The sequence below is a fragment of the Phoenix dactylifera genome, unplaced genomic scaffold, assembly GCF_009389715.1.
Source record: "Phoenix dactylifera cultivar Barhee BC4 unplaced genomic scaffold, palm_55x_up_171113_PBpolish2nd_filt_p 000245F, whole genome shotgun sequence".
Lineage (NCBI taxonomy): Eukaryota > Viridiplantae > Streptophyta > Magnoliopsida > Arecales > Arecaceae > Phoenix > Phoenix dactylifera.
The window spans coordinates 165,999-186,312 of NW_024067741.1; the positions used below are offsets into that span (position 1 = coordinate 165,999).

Here is a 20,314-nt window from a genome sequence, read left to right on the forward strand (position 1 = left end):
GATTCTAGTTAGACTTTTGTACTTGATCCTAATCTGTTCTAAGGTCTTTTAGAATAAATGTAACTCCCACTATTTTCTCGAATCCCTCACACTCCCCTGGTAGGAAAACAGAAATCCCACACGACTAGGGTTTCTAGTGGGTATTGCGGTCCCACCAATTTACATGCCACCTCACCTAACAGTTATTGGTGACACATAGATTGATGAATGTACAACTCTTGTACAATGCTTCTGAAGCATGTTGCAGTGTAACTTGGTCTCTAAGCCATGAAAACCTCACCTAACAGTTATTGATCCCATTTCTTAGTTAAGTTAGACCCACCATATAACCGTAGGAATAAAGTCGTCATTGGGTCCTCACCTAACAGTTATTGGTGCCCAACCCCACCTTTACCCTACAACATCTCATGTCTATAGAGAGGTCCAGCCCCCCGATGCAACTTGCCCACTGTGTCCAGCCGAGACAAATCAACATCAGAAAGACCTTAGCAGCTCTATTACAGTGGAAGACCTATTGACTTAATATTGGTTAATCAGGTCTTAGTGTTTGCAACTTGAGCTCTTCATAAGAGGTAATCGAACAATTGGCCAGGTAAGCAGGTGGGAGGCTCCCCTTACTCAGAGAGTAAGGTCCTAATTAAGTAACCACCTTTCATGCTTTCTAGACACCAATTAGATCAATTAATCTAATATGACTTGCTCATGTCGGTTCACTCTCGACTTGATTGAGGAGGTTTTAATTTAGGTCTCAATTGGATTTGCTACATCACATGTAAACCTATCTACCCGACTCTCATTCACATCACATGCAAACGGCACATTGCAGGCAGTTATAATCGCAGCAATAATTAAAGCTAAACTTTAAATAGGTGATGATCATGGATTCTAGTTAGGTCGTATTACAAGCACATGCACGTCAATCGATTAACTGGTCTTCAACTCTTGAATTGGTTCCAAGCCTCCTTGATTCGATCCATGACCAACTCTTGATCCAATCACCATCAACCGCTTAGACCCCTACTCATCTCATGCATCATCTTCGACTTGATCGTTGACGTACATCACATCACAAAAATACAACCAGATATAAATAAAAATAAAAATAAATTACATCTCCCTTTTAGGAGACACGCAGGCCTCTCAAAACATTAAATAAGATGTATGCAAGCATCTGAAAAATTACATGACATTACAGATCACATCGCAGGTCATTACATTCGATACCAAAAGGGTTTTGAATCCTATGATCATCACCATATGCAACAATTATAATTTTCAGATCTGAGAATTAATTGATTATGTTATGACATAGGTTGCTGATCATGCTAATCATAATTCTAAACTTTGTAATCTCATTAACAATGCAATTAGAATCATCATCTTATCACATAAAAATCAGCATGCAAAAATTCAGCAACCCTGAAAAATCTGCATGCAGAAATTTTCAGCATGCATGATCATTCAATTTTCAGATCTAATAAGCCATTAGATAATTAATTCTTATCTTAATCTACGAAGCCTAAGCTCTAATACCACTGTTAGAACCCGCCCATGCTGCTGATATTTCAAAACAAAATCAGATGGCAGTGGAAGGGGCATGTGCGGGATCGACGTTCATCGCATGAACATCGTTTGATAACCGTTCGTAGTTAGGTAAGGATTAAAAACTTTTAATAACTTTAAGAAGATCAGATCTTCACCTTGTGCAGGTAGATGATCACCGCAAACTGAAGTTCGTGGTTTAGGATGAAGGTTCGCTTGAAGCCGTTCAAGTGCCTGGCCTCTACGGGTATCCACATGAAGTAGAGGACCGATCAAAGCTTCCTTGTCTCCCCGGGGTGCTAGCTCCCTTGCAGAGACAACTTTGGATGGCTGATTTCCTCTCTATCAATCAACCCTTGATTGTGCTTGAGAGGAGGAAGAAGAAGAAGAAGGGATCTTGAAGAGGAACCAAAGCCTTCACTGCAGCCTTTCTTTTCCTTGCGTTGGATGAAGGAAGGGAAGGGGAGGAGGCCGCCGAGGCTTCTTCTTCCTTTCGGCTGAAACAAGGAGAGGAGGAGGGGAGGGCGTACGGCAGCAAGAGGAGGAGCTTCTCATCTATTAGGTCAGCCCCAAAGCCTCCTCTTTTTATAACATCTAGGGCTCCTACAAGTTAGGAGCCCTTGATGTATTACCAAGAGGGGCGCCGGCCCCTCTTGTTGCCGCACCAAGGGATCAAAGGAGGAGGGGCGTGAGCCCCTCCCTCTCATGTTGCCCTAATCCTCATCTAATGAGGATTGGGAGGCCCTAATGTGGTTTAGCCCTAATCCAATTAGGCTTAGCCCAAGGATGAACCAATTTGGATCCAATCTAGGTAAGTCCTAATCCAATTAGAACTTAAATCAATTTTGACTCAATTGAACTCTTCAATTCTAATCCAATTAGGAGTCTTATTGATTTATTAGATTAATAATTAATTGTGACTTAAGAAATCCTAATCCAAATTAGGACATATTTAATTTTAGTCCTAATTCAATTAGGTCTCTATTTGAATCCGAAGTCCTAATCTGATTAGGACTCTAGGAATCCTACTCTAAGTAGGAATCCGATTTTAATTCAAAACTTCCTAATCTCATTAGGATTGTAGGAATCCTATTCCAAGTAGGAATTCCAGTCCTACTCCAACTAGGATTCCCAGTCCTAATCCAATTAGGACTCTAGGAATCCTACTCGAAGTAGGAGTCTTGTTTCAAGTCCAATTAATTAATTTCCTTTGTTCCTTCTTCAACTGAATATCAATCGAATTGATTACTTGTGATTCCTAATCACGATTTCAACCATCGGATCGGTCAATACTTCTAGTGTGTGTGACCCCATAGGTTCTACTCTGACTGGTAGTGAGATATATTATGATCTCTATCATAATATCATTGAAAACTCCTTTCAATGGATTGGAACGATTCCAACTCTACTCATTAGAGTTTATCGATCATCGAGATAATCCCTGTGAGTCCCACCATCCACCAGTGACACCTAGCAGCATGTAGTGGCTATCCAGTAGAATAGAATGATGAACCTCTGGGTGCAGTTATCATGTGAATCATCATCTTATTAATTCCTTGGACGATTCATAGACACAATAATAATATGAATGAAAAAGATGCCTTTCATTTATTCAATAATAATAAAGTCAAGTACAAATTATATTCTAGAATTAATAATGTGTCAGCCAAAATTGGCTTCTAAGGCATACATCTAACACCTACCTCTATTTTCTTAAGTTTCATGCCTTTATTCCTGTCCATGGCGCCAAAGAAGAAGCTTTCTCGAAGGAGAAAATCGACTCGAGTTGTTGAAGAAGAAGAGAGAATAAAGAAGGATAGAGTAGAGATTTCATCTCATCCACGAGCTGATCTTCGATCTTCCCACCGTTTAGAGCCTTCTCTCTCATAAAGGACCCCCAACAAGGTACCCATTGCCTCTCGCAATATCTCTATAGGAAAAAATATAGATTTTAATTTTTTAGAGAGTGAGGGATTCTCTATAGGAGAGAGGATCGAGAGGCAGGGATGAGAGTATTTATGTAGGCTCAGAGTTCCTACTTATCCTTTCTTGTATGCAGTTTCACCATAAGTTGAAGTTCGAGGTAGGTATGATTTTTGTGGTCAAGGATGTGGAGATTGAGTTAGACAATTATGTGTTGGGCACATTCTCCATATACATGATCAAGATGCTCTTATGGATAGACTGGAGGATAGACTTGTGGGTCTTTGTTGCATTCTAGACAAGGAGGATGTGAGAAGCATGAGAAGGTGGAGTCAAATCAGTTGAGTGTAGAGATGCAATTGCTCCATCATAAAGTTAGCATGATTTTCTTTCCAAGTTAGAAAAAAATGATTATGTTTAAGAGCAGGACATTTGTGTTATGTTCCATATCATGAGAGAGATTCCTCTAAATCTATCTACTCTAATGCTTCAGCAGATGCATGAGGCTGTGACTTGTCAAAAGCCTCATTGGCTTATGGTATGGTCCTCAAAGAGGTCTTCAGGCAATATAAGGTTAATCTTGAGGGGGAGACCACTCATGAGATAACATATTCTAACACTTGCAATGACCATTCTCTACATCACATGGGATATAATAAGATAAACGGTCGTTGGGTGAAGAAGACCAGAGGAGTAGTGAGAGATGAGGAGGAGGAGGATAGGCACCACAATCATTCCTAAAGAGGCTGGACCTTCTACTGTAAGAGGTGAGGTAGAGCAGCAGATGGCAACTGAGCAATATACTTTTGACTCTTTTGGAAGAGATTTTGTGGAGGGTGTTCCAGTTTGAGTCACAGACTCACCAGCCTAAGAGCAGTTCTCAACCCACATCTTGTCGGCTGAATAATGATTAGCCTAAGACCATCTTAGAGAAGATGGCTACTATTCTTCTAGCAGCCAAGGTTCCAACATAGGTGGAGAGTTCAATGGCTCCACATATGGCTCCTTCGTTAAACATGATACTAGTGCTTCGCATTTCGTCTATCACTCAGATGTTGACCGAGTAGAGTACCGAGCTAGCATATCTTCGAAGGTCGATCATCCGGCTTTATGAGAGAGTGGCAGACTTGGAGAGAGAGGTGAGAGGATAGAGTTGGCCAGCTCAATTTGATCTGGATGAGGGTATATAGTTATCTGAGCTAACCATAGAGGCTGGAAGATTTAGAGGCATGATTAAGTCTGGTATATAAAAGGTGTGAGAGGAGATGCACAACATGAGTACCTCAATTACTTCTAGTATGGCTTCTCTTCTTCAGTCCATGGAGAGGTTGATTGGATAGCTTGAGACTCCTACCACTTTAGCCAAGACTTCAATAGCTCCTAAGACTACCACTAGTGTTACACCTCCTAAGTTCTTGTGCTATGTTATGATACCTTCATTCTTATGCTATGTTCAGCTTTATGGTATCTCTCTCTTATGCACCTCCTTATGCTATGTATTTTGCTTGATGATGCCAAAAAGGAAGAGTAAATATATAAAGTACATGTAGAAGATACATGAAGTATAAATATATATGAAGTATAAATAGAAATAGTAGTAGCAAAAGTAGAAGTATTCGCTTTGATGTCTCTTTGTTGTTTTGAAATTTGTTGCTTTGATACACTTTGACACTCTTTGTTGCTTTGATCGAGGTCTTGACACTACTGATCTATGCTCTAATAGATGCATATTATTGGTGTGCATATGTTTGTCATCTTGAAAATTTGATTCGCACACCTCTGCTCTATTACTTTGGCACCACTATATGGGAACAATAATGCTTTGATACTTAAGTACATTCCTAAATCTACGTGCTCTGATATTATTGGCTATACTATGGCTATTTATTGTACCACTGTCTTGACATAAATGAAGAATAGTTAGAAGCTTGCTCTAATTGCCTTGATCATCTACAGTTCCTCAACATTCCATATTTATGCTCTAGTACTATGATGTGAGGATATGCTCTGATATATTAGTAATCCAATCTATAATCTATATAAAATGAATATTGGATGCTTGATATACTTGCTCTAATATCATATATGCTATAATTTGGAATGCTCAAGATAACATATTACAAAGATATTATTTTGCTTTAGTACATAGAATGGTTTATTTTGCTTATACTTAAATATTTCGTCATCATCAACAAGGAAGAGATTGTTGACCCAAAGATACATTTTAATGATTACAAAATACTTGAGTAAGTTACTAATGATCATACATTTTGGAGCAACTTAAGTTATTTTTCAGAAAAGTCTTAGATTTTTTGCATTTGTGGTGCTTGGATTATGTGCCTTGTTTATTTTGCTTGTTACCTTACTTAGGTGCTCATATTTCCTATTGCACATCACATACACATTAGTAAGATATTATTCCACTGCATTTGTAGTTTAAAATTTTGAAAAGCCGAATGCAATAGACTACATATTCATTCCACTAGGTGATTGTAAATGGTTTACAAAATATTTATAATTTGGAGTGAGGAAATATTAATAGGTAAATGTATATCTATCATAAAAATTGAGCATAGATAATTTCTGCTTCAAAAATATGAGTGAAGTAAATTCAATGTATAAGAAAAATTATAATATCTATCATTCTGTAAAATAGAGTGCAAATTTAATTTCAAGAATTAACATCTTCTCTTAAGAGTTAAAGTCAAGTTGTCTTCCCGCAATCTGCTAACATTTCATGATCATAACAAACAAAGGCAAGCATGCAAGTGGTTGGTGGTGATGCATAGTTCTTTGCGAGCACCTTCCAAACCCATCTTAACAATTATATTAGGGACTAGGCAGTGACAAACAAAGGCAAGCATGTAATTGGAGTTACACATTCTAGGCCTGTAAAAATTCATAGAAGTGGTTGGTGGTGATGCATAGCCCTCCGCCAAGTCCCCTTCAAGGATGTCCCAAATCCTTTTATTTTGTTTATCTCAAAATAACAAGAGATATATACCAAATCTCAAACCAATAAGGCATATATGCCAATTCTCAAAACAACAATGTAAATATCAGTAGGTGCATACCTAACTTCGATGGGGAAGAAGGATGGTGAAGAACGGTGCCAAAGAATGATATTGAAGAGTGATTGTGAAAATCGATTGTCTGGTTTGAATGGAGAAGGAATACAATTTTTGAACGGAAAAAAAGAGGAACTTAATGTAAGAAATTTAGGGTAGAGAAATTCCGATAGATTATTAGATGTTTTAAGTGTTGGTTGCCATATTACGGCCCATAGGCCACATAATCAGCTAGATAAAACTCATCATCATCGGTAAGATGACAATGGTGCCAAGAAGAATCTTCGGTAAGAAAGTGATTAGGGTCGGGCGAAAGAATGGCATTAAAATAGAAGTAAAATGGTAAGAACCTAATTTGAGGTTTTTGAAGTTTAAGGACTACTTAGCAACACAACATAAACCTAGTGAACTAAAAAATAATTTATCTAATAATTTATAATTAATATAATTCATTTTTTTAAATAATAAAATAAAATAAAATAAAATAAAATAGGTGTGCTCAATATTTTGGGCCGACCGACGCGTGATCTCGTGCATGGAATCAATTTGGTCAAGCGGAGCGGGCACGGAAACTCTGGAGGCACTTCCCTTCCCCAGCCGTATATATATCACGCCACTTTCTTGCTGCTTTCTCTCTCTTTTATTCGCACCTCCTCTCGCTTCTTTCTTCTTTTTCTTATTCCCACGGCCCCGCTCTTTCTTGGACCAAGCCCTAACTGTAACCCTAGGCCTAGCTAAGCTAACAATTATTTACCGTTCTAGGGTTTCGCGGGTTGCCCTCTTTCCCGGTTGTCGGTGATTTCCCTCGAAATCCCCGCGATCCACTGCGATCCATTCGAAGAGCCGCTCGCATCTCGCCGATCTGACCTTCTTCGCAGCTGGATTTCATTACCAAAGGTGCGATTTTTCTTCGTTTTTTCGTTTCTTTTTGTGTTAAACTGATCTGTTTGGTCACTCTTCAATTGACAGAGTTTTCTTAAGTGGGTGGATTCCTAATTCGGCGGAGCAGAGGAATTGGGTGCTTTTATTTCGTGATCTTTGGCTGGTTTTCTCGGTGATCGGAGGTAGATCGGAGTTTGGAAGGGTTTGAAGGGATCAAATGCCGGAAGAGGATCTGGTCGAGCTTAAATTTCGGCTCTACGATGGATCCGACATCGGTCCGATCCGGTATTCGTCCTCCTCTACGATTGCCATGCTCAAAGAAAGAATAATCTCTGAGTGGCCGCGAGGTAGGAGTTTCTGTTCCCTAACCTGGGCTCTTGGATCTTTTATCGTGAAATTTATTTCTGTAATTAGTTCTATTTTCGGTTCTTTACCTGCTATGCTGATCAATTCCAGGGAAATAAAAGAAAAAGAATATTTGAATTCTCAATCTGTTTTTTTTAATTGTGGTTGTTTCAGATTTCAAGTCAGCTTAAAGATCTTGTTTTTGATATTACATGCGAAATCTGGCAGTGTTATTAGAATGGAACTTTTTTGTTCAATTATTTTCATGAGTTTTTGTGCTGTGATGAAATTGTTGGGTTCATTTAGAACTTAGAGCATTTGTAATCATGCCCACTCTATTTTCTTCTTTTATAACTTTTTTTCATTAATACTCCACAGTAATTTATGCTAAGTACTTCAGTTTCTTTAGAAAGAGCTGATTTTTAAATTCAGCATCTTTTTATTTGTTTGTTTGGTGTTGCTGGTGGTGGGGTAATGTAGTAGCCTTTCACTAACTAAACTATTTCTTGCTTGTTTTGGTTCCTTATATCTTTACTTCTATTTATTGTGCCTATTTGGGTCCTTGGTAGCTAAATGTCAGAGCTGAGACAGTTTTCTTGAATACGCATTTCTGAATTTTTTTTGATGGCTATTTGCAGTTTGGTGTCATAGTCTATACTCTATAGGTTGCAAGTCACTGATTGCTGACTTCTATACACATTGAGCTCACTAGTCTTGGTAGTTTTCCTCTTGAAATCTTCTGCCACCTCATTTATAGCAATTAATTTGGTTTCACACACATGTTCTGGTACTGAACAAGTTGCCATCTCCATTAATATTATATCATATTTGATGCCAATCAAGACAATACTGGCATCCTTTGCTTATATTGTCCATATAGACATGTCTTGCATATCTTACTCATTGTGTTGTTATTGTCTGTCTTTGCACATGTTTTGTAATTTTGAGTCAAAATGCTGGTTTGCTTTCCAACCTAAAAAACTCTCAGTAGAAAACTGACTTGTGGCACTCCAATGCCCATGACATTCTCATGCTTTTGTTATCTTAGTTTCTTATTGGCATTTTTTGTGATCGTTCGATATAAAGTTTTATGTCTTAGATGATGTGCATCTCATATGCCCAGAATTCACCTTATTATCTGAATCTAACAAAATTTTTCCTAGTTAATTTCTAGGATATCCCTAAGTGTATATGCTATAAAATCATCTATCTCTTCTGTTAGATGGACTGAATGACACATTTGATCATGCAAAAAAAAAAAAAAAAAAAGAAAACACTTGCTTGCATATGTAAGACTCCAATAAACATATATGGCTTAAATTCTGAGCAACAAAAGTGAACCTGGAGACATGATAAGCATAGTTGAGTTCAATCATAATGTTTGGAAGATTGAAAGGCATGGGGAGTGAGAATTAGAAGTGAGTATGTGAGAAGTTAGGAGGTGGACACTAAAAAGTATATGATGATGGTAAAGAGGTATCTTGTTCAGACTTAGACGTTGGAGGTATAAAGGACTCTGTATTTTTTGTTGATATTGGGGTCCTGTGTATGGAAAATAATGTTTTATGTGCTGTTTAGTTTTAAATATTGTTATAGAAGGTTTCTTTTCAAAACAAAATAATAATTCTATATTTGAGGTAAGATTTAAACATTTAGTGGCAATATTACTGTTATAAACAGCGCATTTGAGGAAGAAAGATGCTGTATTCTTTATCAACATAAGGAATATTTTCTATCTGGAAAAGTAGATATGTCATGTACTGTTTTTGTCTCTGTACTGTCGTCACACGACGAGCCTTCTGATGGGAATAAATATAACAATTCTTGCTCCTAGAATGGACTTAAACTTTCAATTACATTGTTAGTTTATATACGGTTCATTTATATTAGCAGGCTGTATAATGTACTGAAGAATGCATCTTCATTAATCTTTATATGGTATACTTTAAGAGATATATGGGTGTTCTATGTCCACAAATAGTCAAGAATAGGCTCAGAGTTATTTTAATATCCTTTTTAGTAATATCTGACTTCTAAAACCTTTTCTTATTGTAAATTTTTGGTACTTATGATTTATGTAGTGATACTGTTTATTCAAAACCCATTTTTTGTTATTTTTATCTTACTGTTTGTTGTTGACTTCTGTTGGCATTTGATTAAAAAAATATTTTTATGTAGATAAGAAGATTATACCAAAGGTGGCTAATGATGTGAAGCTGATAAGTGCGGGGAAAATTTTAGAAAACAACAAAACAATTGCCCAGTGTAAACCACCTTTCGGTGAGCTTCCTGGGGGGGCTATCACCATGCATGTTGTTGTACAACCATCATCTACTAAGACAAAAACAGGTCAGTTGGTCCTTCTTGTTTGATGCCATAGGCGATGATCTCTAAATTTTTTTGAGTTACTTTTTCTCAATTTTGATGCGTGGAGAAGTGTTGTCCAATTCCAAGTTGTTTTTTTTTCCCTTGTGAAATGACAAGTTGACTGATATTTGAGAGATAGCTTTAGCACAGCATAAAGAATGATTCTCAATGAACGCCAGTCGGAATTTTGCATTTAAAATTAGTTATTGAAATTCTAGAGTTTATCGAGCCATGTTCGACACATGTTGCACCGGTAAATTTTAGTTGGGGATCTAGATTTAAAAGTGCTTCTAAGAATTTTATTCATTAAATTGGTAGCTCTAGTGGATTTGAGTATCCAACAAACTTTTGTGTTTGTGAGCATTGTTTGCTTGGTGTGAAGCATAAAGAGGGAATACGTGACAAATTGCCATATGCTTCATGTATAGGGGTTCTTGGTATGATAACCGTGAAATTTATTTATTCAAGTATCTCTATATATACTACAATATAAGTAGCATAGCATATGTAAACAAATTTAAGCTATCAGATCCTTGCTGGATGCCATTAAGACAAACTCAAGCCAAGTTCATTTATGAAGAGCAAGAATCGACCGTACATGCCAAGCCAAATGGTCCTTTCAAATTGTCTCTTTGCATGACATATATGAAACTTGTGTCAACCTAGAGAAAGATTGGCATGTTGAATGTATAAGTGAGCTTGCTTTCTTGCACACAACAGAAAATGGGCTTGAATGATTGGTTTAAGCCTTCCATATGTTGCAAGATCTGTTTGTGTCTTACACGTTGTAAGATACTCATTAGTGCATGCACAAAAAGGTAACATGATCTTCCAACCAATCATGCATTAAACTTGTGGCAGGTACACTGGTTGAGACAAAGTTGAGTTAAAGCTGGGTCGCATTTCGAGTATCAAATATAACATTCTAGCTCGGGCCTAGCATGATATCTACATTCTGGGTCTGCAAATGGACTGGCGTGATATGATCAATGTCCAAGTCACGTCAATCACTACCTAATTGAGGGATATAGTGGGGAGAGAGGGAGAGAGAGAGAGAGAGAGAGAGAGAGAGAGAGAGAGAGAGAGCCTTGGGAAACCTGTCTATCAGGTAAATCCATAGATTAGAAATTAAAGCTATCAATTAGAGGGGAGCAACCTTCTCGGAGATGGAGGCATGGATTGAGAAGTGTGGGGGGGAACGCTTGCTGCTTCTTTTAGAGTCTCTCCTCCCACCACATCTTGCAGATCTTCACAAGCAGTCTTACCACTGTTACTTCAAGGCGACCTCGTATTCTTCCAGTGGTCCTCCACATGACATGTCTATTGCCCCTCACTTTCAAAAATGATTAAGGTAGGTGAGAAGAGTAGAAACACTGGAGTAAGGGCACAAAACACTAAAGTTGGATTGTAACATATGTAATATATAACAACACTATTACACATTCATAAACTTATCATTTTTATATTAAATTGTTGGGGGAGCAAGTTTGTTTGCTTTACCTGAGCATGGCTCAAAATTTGTCTTGCCATAAGTTTTACCTCAACGTGTCTTGATTGGGCAAATGCATATACCTGCCTGTGTGACCACTTGGTTGGGCTGCCTAGCCTGTGCGCATGTCTAGAGGAAGCTACTTTGCTGTAGATTTAACTTGGGCTGTGCTGACCTGTTAACCATGCCAGGCCTTACATGCTTGGTGAAACCTTGCATACCATAGAGGTTTGACATGTGTTGATCACACAGGTTGGCTCATTGACCTACCAAAACCCCGCGAAAAAGTTCTAAATACACTTTAATTGTGGCATGGAGCTCCTTCAGATACTCTTTTAACTTTGTACATAGAGCTAGACAGTCATGCAAGTGATGGAGCAAATCTTAGTTGATGAAGAACTTGTGTAGATCAAGAAGATTGATCTTGCATGGTATTCCTGCAGAGAGAGAAATTAGAACTCCCGGATAACATCATGATGATTCAAACCTTAGACCTCAGCCATGAGGATGAGGACGAGGATACTGAACAGTTGGACTGAGCCTTGGTTGGTACAAATTTATTAGCTTAATAGAAATTTTAGGGCTGGGTGATGTGAGTGTGACTTGACGTCATTGTCTCATTGCATGAGCTTCATGAGTGATTTTATTCATATATAATACTTCCTTCAACAGGACAAGAATGCATCTGCATTCTGGTATATAATTGACTTTTAACATGATATAACCAAGCCCTGGTTGGAGTATGCGAACCTTGTGAAATATTGTGGGATTGAGCAAGTTAAGTTTGGTGTGAATTAATTTTGTTGCCTGTTTGCTTGTTGATTCTTGCCAAACTGAACTTGTATATTACACTTTTTTCATCTAGGCCAGTATGCATTAGCATTGTGTTATAAGGTTGGCATTTAACATTAAAAATGTGTACCTTATTAAAGGTGTTAAGGTGGAATAAACCTTAGAATTCTTAACATGGAGCAGTTTGAAAGTCTGTTGGAGAGGATGTTTGGCGAATAATATGCTCTTGCCTATACTGTGATATAACTGTTCGCATTATAGTTTCCTTGTTAGTTTACATTTTCTCGTAGTCTCCTAGCTATTTCCTTCTCGGATAAATTTCTAATTAATTTCAAAATGATTAACTATAGATTTCTCTCTAGGCATGAGTATTAGCCCAAAGCTCATCTATTTCTTGGTATTACCTAGGGTGTGCAACAATTTGGAATTAACCAAAGATTGGATATTTTAACATACTTGGAGTTTGTAATGGCCTAAACTACTTGTTGCTGCTTTCTTCTGAACAGAAAAGAAGGTTGATGACTTGCCAAAGAAGACCACCTGTTCCTGCACCATATTGTAGAGTCAGGAGCTGCCTATCTTGCTTGTGTTTGGCATCAAGAGTACCGTTATGTGCCATTGGGTTAATGGAGAATAGGAGAACATCATGATCACTTTTGGTAGTTCTGGTATTGTCCTCGAGGAACCCAATCCTCCCTGTATTGTTGCCCGAATGCTGTTGTGCCAATTGGTATTGGTGTATGTTTTGTGGTATTGTTGTGAACCAGGTTGATGACAGAGGAAGAGATGATCACAGGTTCTATATATGAAATAGTTCGTCTCAGTGTATTTGTGTTCAGACATTTTATTTTTCTTTATTTTGATCATATTGTGTATAGTGTCTGCATGAGCTGTGCATGGAAGAGTTCCGTGACGTCCCTCCTCTCTGTCTGTGTGTTTCGTTAAGAACTGTTTGGATTTGTATTGCATATCAAGAAAAATATTCTTGAAATTATGGTTTGAGATAATCTTTAGATAAACTACACATAGGATGAGATAAATCTTAATAACACTGTATTGATGTCCAAATTCTATCAGATCATGTTCTGATAATCCGGAGGTATAGAGGGTGTAGATCAACGGTGGTGGGAGATATAAAATCAGCTACCATGGAGAGTTGCGGATATGCACATAGAGAAGAGAAAGGCCTGCTAGGATGGCTCCGGCCAGACCTCCTTCGATGCTTAAGTTAGACAATTCTTTTGAATAACAACGTAAAAGAGAATAAAAACCATCAGAATAAAGTGATGTCTCAGGACCGTAAGGCCTTGTGTGCCTAGCTTGAAGTACTCGAGCTGGAGTGCTCGGTATAACTCTAGTCAACGAATATGCATCTCGGTCTTCGAGAATTCACACCTTGGTCGCTAAGGATGCGCGAACTGGGAGCTCGGTCGGAGATTATGTGTCACGGTCTCTAGGAACTTGCAACCTGGTCTTTGAGGATATACAAACTGAAAGCTCGGTACGGTTTTGGTCGGAAGACGCGCATCTCAATCTCTAGGGACTCACATCTTGTTCTCTAAAGATGCGCGGACTGAGAGCTTGGCATGGCTCTAGTCGACGGTCGTGTGTTCCGGTTTCTAGGGACTCGTATCTTGATCTTTGGGAATGCGCATACTAGGAGCCTGGCATGGCTTTGGTAGGTGGTCGTGCGTCTCGGCCTCTCGGGACTCGCATCCTATCTCCAAGGATCTGTAGACTAGGAGTGCAGACTTGGACCATGGCATGCCTCTGGTCGGCAGACGCACGTCTCGATCTCCGGGGACTCGAGTCCTAGTCTTCGAGGATTCGTGGACTGGGAGCGCGGACTTGGAGCATGGCAAGGCTCTGGTTGGCGGTCGCGCATCCCAGTCTCTAGGAACTTGTGTCAAGGATGTGTAGACTAGGAGCTTGGCATAGCTTTAGTCGAGAAACGCGCATCTCAGTTTCCAAAGACTCGCATATTGATCTCTATGTATGTGTAGACTTGGCGTTTGGCATATTTTTGGTCGGTGGTTGCGTGTTCCGGTCTCCATAGACTTGCATCCTAGTCTCTAAGGATACAAATCTTATACACACGGTATTCAAATCTCGACAAGCATGGAAGCACGGTGTTCACGAAAGTCGGATGTGTCAATATTTCCCACAATTTTGAATATTTAGGGACCTTCCTCTAGCCCTAATCTATTGATGCCTAAATCATACCTAAGCACATTCTGATGATTTGGAGGTGTGTAGAGCGCATATTTGTTAGAAGTATGCCCTATAAGCCAACGTGGCTGACGCATATTTGTAATCTGGGGTACAAATTTGTAATTTTACTCTTATTAATAAATAAGCTTGGGCAATTTGTTTTTCATTCATGTTTGTATGTGTCCACGAATCGTCCAAGAGATTAATATATGATGACACATATTCTCAAGGAGTTGAGAATTTGAGGCATATGTCATTAGGGATTAATTTCTAAATGCTCCTGATCGATGGATCCATCATGAGGGACGGTGATCGATCCGCTGAGATTAGTGCATAGATCACTTAGTCAGATGGACGAGTCTCGAGTCCACAGTGTAGAGATACTGGAGTGATTATGCAAGTACTTGTTAAAGAACAAAGCACTGAGCGTGACCAAAGATAGTAGTCACATGGATGTCTATCCACTCGTCAGTGACTACTTATGCTGCAGTTGTATGACTGGTCCTTTGACCTACGATGCCTCAGCTATTCACTATGAGATTGCTGTAGTTTGAGGAGCATGTGAACTTGGGCCTTAGCCATTCGGATCCTTGTAGTGCGGATTGGCTACAGTAGGTTCATTTTGGAATAGAGTTGCATTTAGATGAGATCTATCGATAGATTAGGAGTGACTATGTGATTTATGAGACTGAGTTCGATAAATTTCTGGCCAGGTATTTTGGAAAAAGAGTTTTCCATATCTCGAACTGGAAGTCGTATAAATTTGACATATGACGGACGATGGGGTTTGACGAGATATCCATAACCTCCGTCATGTTGGGATCCATGATAGAGGGACTGTATCATACACTAACTGCACCTAGAGGTTCAGACATTCCATTCTACTAGGTTGCCACCATATACTGCTAGGTGTCACTAGTGGATTGTGAGACTCGAAGGCATTCACTTGGTGATCAGTGAACCCTGAGAGTAGAACTGAAATCGTTTCAGTCCACTGAAAGGAGTTTCAGTGATATTGAGATGGAGATCTCAATATGTCTCACTACCAGTCAGAATAGAACCTACGGGGTTACACACATAAAGAATTTAATTAGTCAGACTATAATAATTGTGATTGTGAATCACAATAGAAATCAATCATCAATATGATTAGTGATTGAATTAACCCACTAAGTGTTAGTGAGTTAATAGAAGAAGAATTAAGTGGAATTGATTGCAATTAGATTGCAATTGGGCTGATTTAATGAACCAAATCAAATTGGGTTCGACCCAAATTCATTTGGGTTCATGATTGGGTCAATTTGATTAAACCAAGGTTTGTGCGGATTTTAAAGACCACATGTCGTCATAGGATGAATATGACTTAGGTCATGTTCACACTATGCGGACTTTAAAGTCCACATGGCGTCGTAGGATGCATGCTCCCAAATCAATTAATTCTCCTAATGAGATTAGGAATCCTAATGTGATTAGAAAATTAATCAATTGATTAAGTGGACACATGTCATGCATCTATGAGCACAAGGATTGGACACTTGGCATTAATCCAAGGGTAGGTTATAGTCCCATACTCCTAATAAGATTAGAAGAGACCCTAAACCCAATCTATAAAAGGGTAGCAAGGGAGACATTATGAATGAATTCTCTCCTCTTCCTCCCCACGTCTCCTCTCTCCCTCTCTTCTTCCTTCCTTCTCCACGGCAGCAAGGGGACCTCGTCTTCCTCTTCATCCACGGGAGCAAGGCAAGGAAGATCCACGCTTAAAGCTTCATCCCTCATCTTCCTCCATTGCGAGCAAGGTTGAAAAAGAAAGCGTTCTTCTTCAAAGAGATATGCTGCAGATTTTTATCTTCCAATATTATGATAGTCATGAGAGATCTTTGCAAGGAGCTAGCACTCCGGTAAGACCTATTCTTAGATGATTAAATCCTCGTGTGGATATCTATAGAGGCCGGACAATTGTGCGGCTCAAACAGGAACCTAGAATAGATCAACAGGCTGCGGTGTTCTACACCTGCAAAATTTTTGAAGATGAGATCTTCAAATTTATAACTTCTGATTTTTGTTTCAGTTTTATAAATCTTAATCAACCCTCCTCAGATCCAAATCTTCCCTTCCTAATGAGTTCAAAGATCTTCTGGATTTGGATCCAGAAAATTTTTTGAATTCTACGATCCGAGGCACGTTCATACGATGAACAACGTCTCGTTTGAATTCCGCTGTGAACATCGTATCGAACGGAGCGTAACTCAGCAATATCAACCCGCTCGGTCTAAGGTGGTGGAAAACGAAAGGCTAGCTGTTGTGGAGAGTTGCAGATCTACATACAAAGAGAAGAGAAAGGTCGTCGGAGTGTCTCTGGTCGGGCCTCCAACGATGATTAAGTCAGGTAGTGCTTTGGAATAACAACATGAAAGAGAATAAAAAGCATCAAAGTAAAATGATCTCCCCAGACCTGTTGATCCTTGTGAGATTTTGATGTTTACAAAGCCATTGAAAACATATTATTGTACTAATGATTTTATGTTTAGTGTTTCAGAAAAATGTCGAAATAATTCAAGATAAATTAGTAAGGATTAAAATGAAAACACTTTGGATCAGTTAATGGCCAAGGAACAATCTTGAGTCGACTCAAGTAGGGATCGAGTCGACTCTGGCATAAACAAGACAAGTGGCACACTTCTGGCATGCTTAGGAGCCAACTCATGTAGAGCTTGAGTCGACTCCATCAAAGTACGAGTCGACTCCAAAGGATCAAGAGACGACTTCTTTCAAAATGAGATAAAGAACAAAAGTCAGAAACAGTGAACGAGTTGACTCATAGGAAGCTCGAGTCGACTCTCTGAGACACTATCAGAAAAAGACAAAAACCCAAATTTCGGATGAACAATGGCCGAGTCGACTCCACGAGACACCGAGTCGACTCTTTGAGAAAAAGACAGAAACCCGAATTTCGGATGAACAATGGCTGAGTTGCCTCCATGAGACATTGATTCAACTCCTTGAGAAAAAGACAAAAAACCCGTTTTTCAGATGAATAGTGGCCGAGTCGACTCTAGAAATCTTCGAGCCGACTCACTCAAAGGGAAAAGCAAAAAGCAAGCTCAGATGAACTGTTAGCCAAGTTGACTCTAGCAAATCCCGAACCGACTCCACTGATGAACGACAGAAGATCAATTTTTAAGGACCCGAACTCGAGTTGACACCTCAGAAGTTTGAGTCGTCTCTAGGTCTAGCCGAGCCGACTCCAAGTTTACACGAGTCAACTCCAAATCGATTGGCAGCTCTAACGGCTATATTTTCAGAAGAACAGTATAGAGGAAAAATGTTAGTAATAGCTATATTTTTGTGTCTAACGGCTAGTAATGCATTCCCTCCTACTTAGAGACTATAAAAACAAAGGATTCAATTGGGATTAGTGTATTGAAAAAAAAAAGAAGTGAGAAAAAGAGAAATCAAAGAGAACAATCAAGAGCTTGAGTTAAATAGAAAGTTTATTTTTCTGTGAGCAACTGAACTAGAGCAAGGAGCTAAACAAATTAGAAAAGCATTTAGAGGGAGATCCATCAATAGTCAAGCTTCAACTCTACAAGGCGCCATCCTCTCATTGGCAAAAATCTAAAGCACCATCAACCATTGCTCAACTTACTAAGTTTGCTTTTCTTTCAAATTGAGCAATAGTTATTTTGTATACATTTTCAATTCCTTTACATTTGGTTGTAACAAGTTTCAAGGATTGAAACTTAGGGGAAAAGGTTTGTTGGTGAGCCCGTAAAACCAACGATTAGGTTTGTTGGTGAGCCTGCAGAACCAACGGGTAGGTTTAATTAGTGATCCCATAAAACCAATTGTAAGGTTTGGATTGTGAGCTTGGGAAAAAATCCGGCTATAATCAGGCATATTATAGTGAATTCCCAAGAGAAGTCTTAGGGAGTGGATGTAGGTATTTTGGAGTGCACTGAACCACTATAAAACTCTGCATCTTTGTGTGTGTGACTATTATCTTTATTTCTGAGTCTTATATTTCTGCAAGTACTTAGAATTAATTTCATTTCGTTGCACTATTAAGAGTTAAAATGTGAAAAACCCAATTTACCCCCCTCTTGGGTTGTCACGTTTGGGCGACAAGTGGTATCAGAGCCTAGTTCTCTAGTATTAGTTGTTGATCTAACGATCAAAGAGAAAAAGGTCATGGCAACCCAAGTAGAAAGTTCTATGAGTGAGGGACAATCAATAAATAGACCTTCTTTGTTTAATGGCACAAATTACACATACTGGAAAGCTCGGATGAGGATATTCATCCAAGTTCTAGATTATGATTTGTGGAGTATCATAACTAGAGGACCACACACACCCACCATTAGCGTAGATGACACAATTGTTCCTAAACCTAAAAAGGATTGGGATGATAGTGATAAGAGATTGGCTCAGCTAAATGCTAAAGCCATAAATGTTCTTTACTGTTCTTTAGATGTAAATGAGCTCTATAGGATCTCAACGTGTGCCTCAACCAAAGAGATTTGGGATAGGTTAGAAGTCATACACGAGGGTACAAATCAAGTAAAGGAGTCAAAAATAAATATGTTAGTTCATAAGTATGAATTGTTTAAAATAGAATCTACTGAGTCTATAATTGAGATGTTCACTAGATTCACAGACATTATAAATGAACTTAAAAGCTTAGGTAAATCATATATTGACTCTGAATTGGTGCGAAAAATTCTCAAGTCTCTACCAAAAATATGGAAGGCCAAGGTAACAACAATTCAGGAGGCAAAGGATCTCAACACGCTGCAACTAGAAGAGCTTTTAGGGTCACTCATGACTCATGAGTTGACTATGAAGGAGAACACTGAAGAAGAGATTAAGAAAAGGAAAACTATTGCATTGAAGCCTACAATCCCTAGAGAAGACAGTGAGTCAGATGATTCCGATGAGGAGGAGGGATACGATGAAGAAGGGATGGCAATGCTTGCTAAGAAATTTAGAAAGTTCATGAGGTTACTAGTAAGAAAGGATTTCACAAAAGGAAGTCCTTCGTCAAAGACAGCTCTGGCAAAAAAAAAGGTAAGGACAAAAAAAATGAAAGGGATATGCCCATCTGTTACGAATGCAATAAGCCCGAGCACTTCAAAATAGACTGTCCACAATCAAAATGGGTGCCAAAGAAAGTGAAGAAGAAAGCTCTCATGGCTGATAGGAGCGAAAGTGAGGGATCAAGCTCAGAAGAGGAAGATCAGCAATATACAGCTCAAATGTGCTTCATGGCAAATGATGATCAGGTAGATACTGAACTTGATTGTGATTTTACTGTAGATGAATTGCACGATGCTTTTATAGACCTTATGGAAGAATACAAAAAGCTTATTCATAAGAGTAAAATTTAAAAGGATGAAAATCAGATCCTTATAGAAGAAAATTTAAAACTATCTAATGATTATAAAACACTAAGTAAGAAGATGACCTATGAAATTGAAAACTTAATTAAGAAAACATAGAACTAAAAAGCAATGTTGAAAAATATAAATCTTTAGTAGATAGATTCACACTTAGCTCAACTAAGTTAAATATGATTTTAGATAGTCAAAGAGCTGTATATGATAAAGCCGGATTAGGGTATAGAACAAATAGAAAACAAAAATATCTTAAGAACTTATTTGTAAAATCTAAAAATGAAACCATAACGTGTTATTGT

At 38.5% G+C, this 20,314-nt stretch overlaps 1 protein-coding gene across 1 annotated transcript; it reads left to right on the forward strand.

Annotated features, from left to right (window-relative positions):
• Positions 1–7,154: 7,154 nt before the first annotated feature.
• On the forward strand, positions 7,155–13,395 carry LOC103700890 (membrane-anchored ubiquitin-fold protein 4-like). Its single transcript, XM_008782791.4, has 4 exons — positions 7,155–7,430; positions 7,503–7,762; positions 9,939–10,109; positions 12,915–13,395. Exons 2-4 carry the CDS (start codon positions 7,633–7,635, stop codon positions 12,968–12,970), a joined length of 357 nt encoding a protein of 118 aa, XP_008781013.1. The 5' UTR covers positions 7,155–7,430; positions 7,503–7,632; the 3' UTR covers positions 12,971–13,395.
• Positions 13,396–20,314: the final 6,919 nt, after the last annotated feature.

Excerpts from the sequence above, each read along its gene's own strand:
- LOC103700890 (XM_008782791.4), top strand. The coding sequence starts at position 7,633 with ATGCCGGAAGAGGATCTGGTCGAGCTTAAATTTCGGCTCTACGATGGA. Across the intron at positions 7,763-9,938 it reads AATCTCTGAGTGGCCGCGAG|ATAAGAAGATTATACCAAAG; the intron begins GTAGGAGTTTCT and ends ATTTTTATGTAG. Across the intron at positions 10,110-12,914 it reads ATCTACTAAGACAAAAACAG|AAAAGAAGGTTGATGACTTG; the intron begins GTCAGTTGGTCC and ends TCTTCTGAACAG.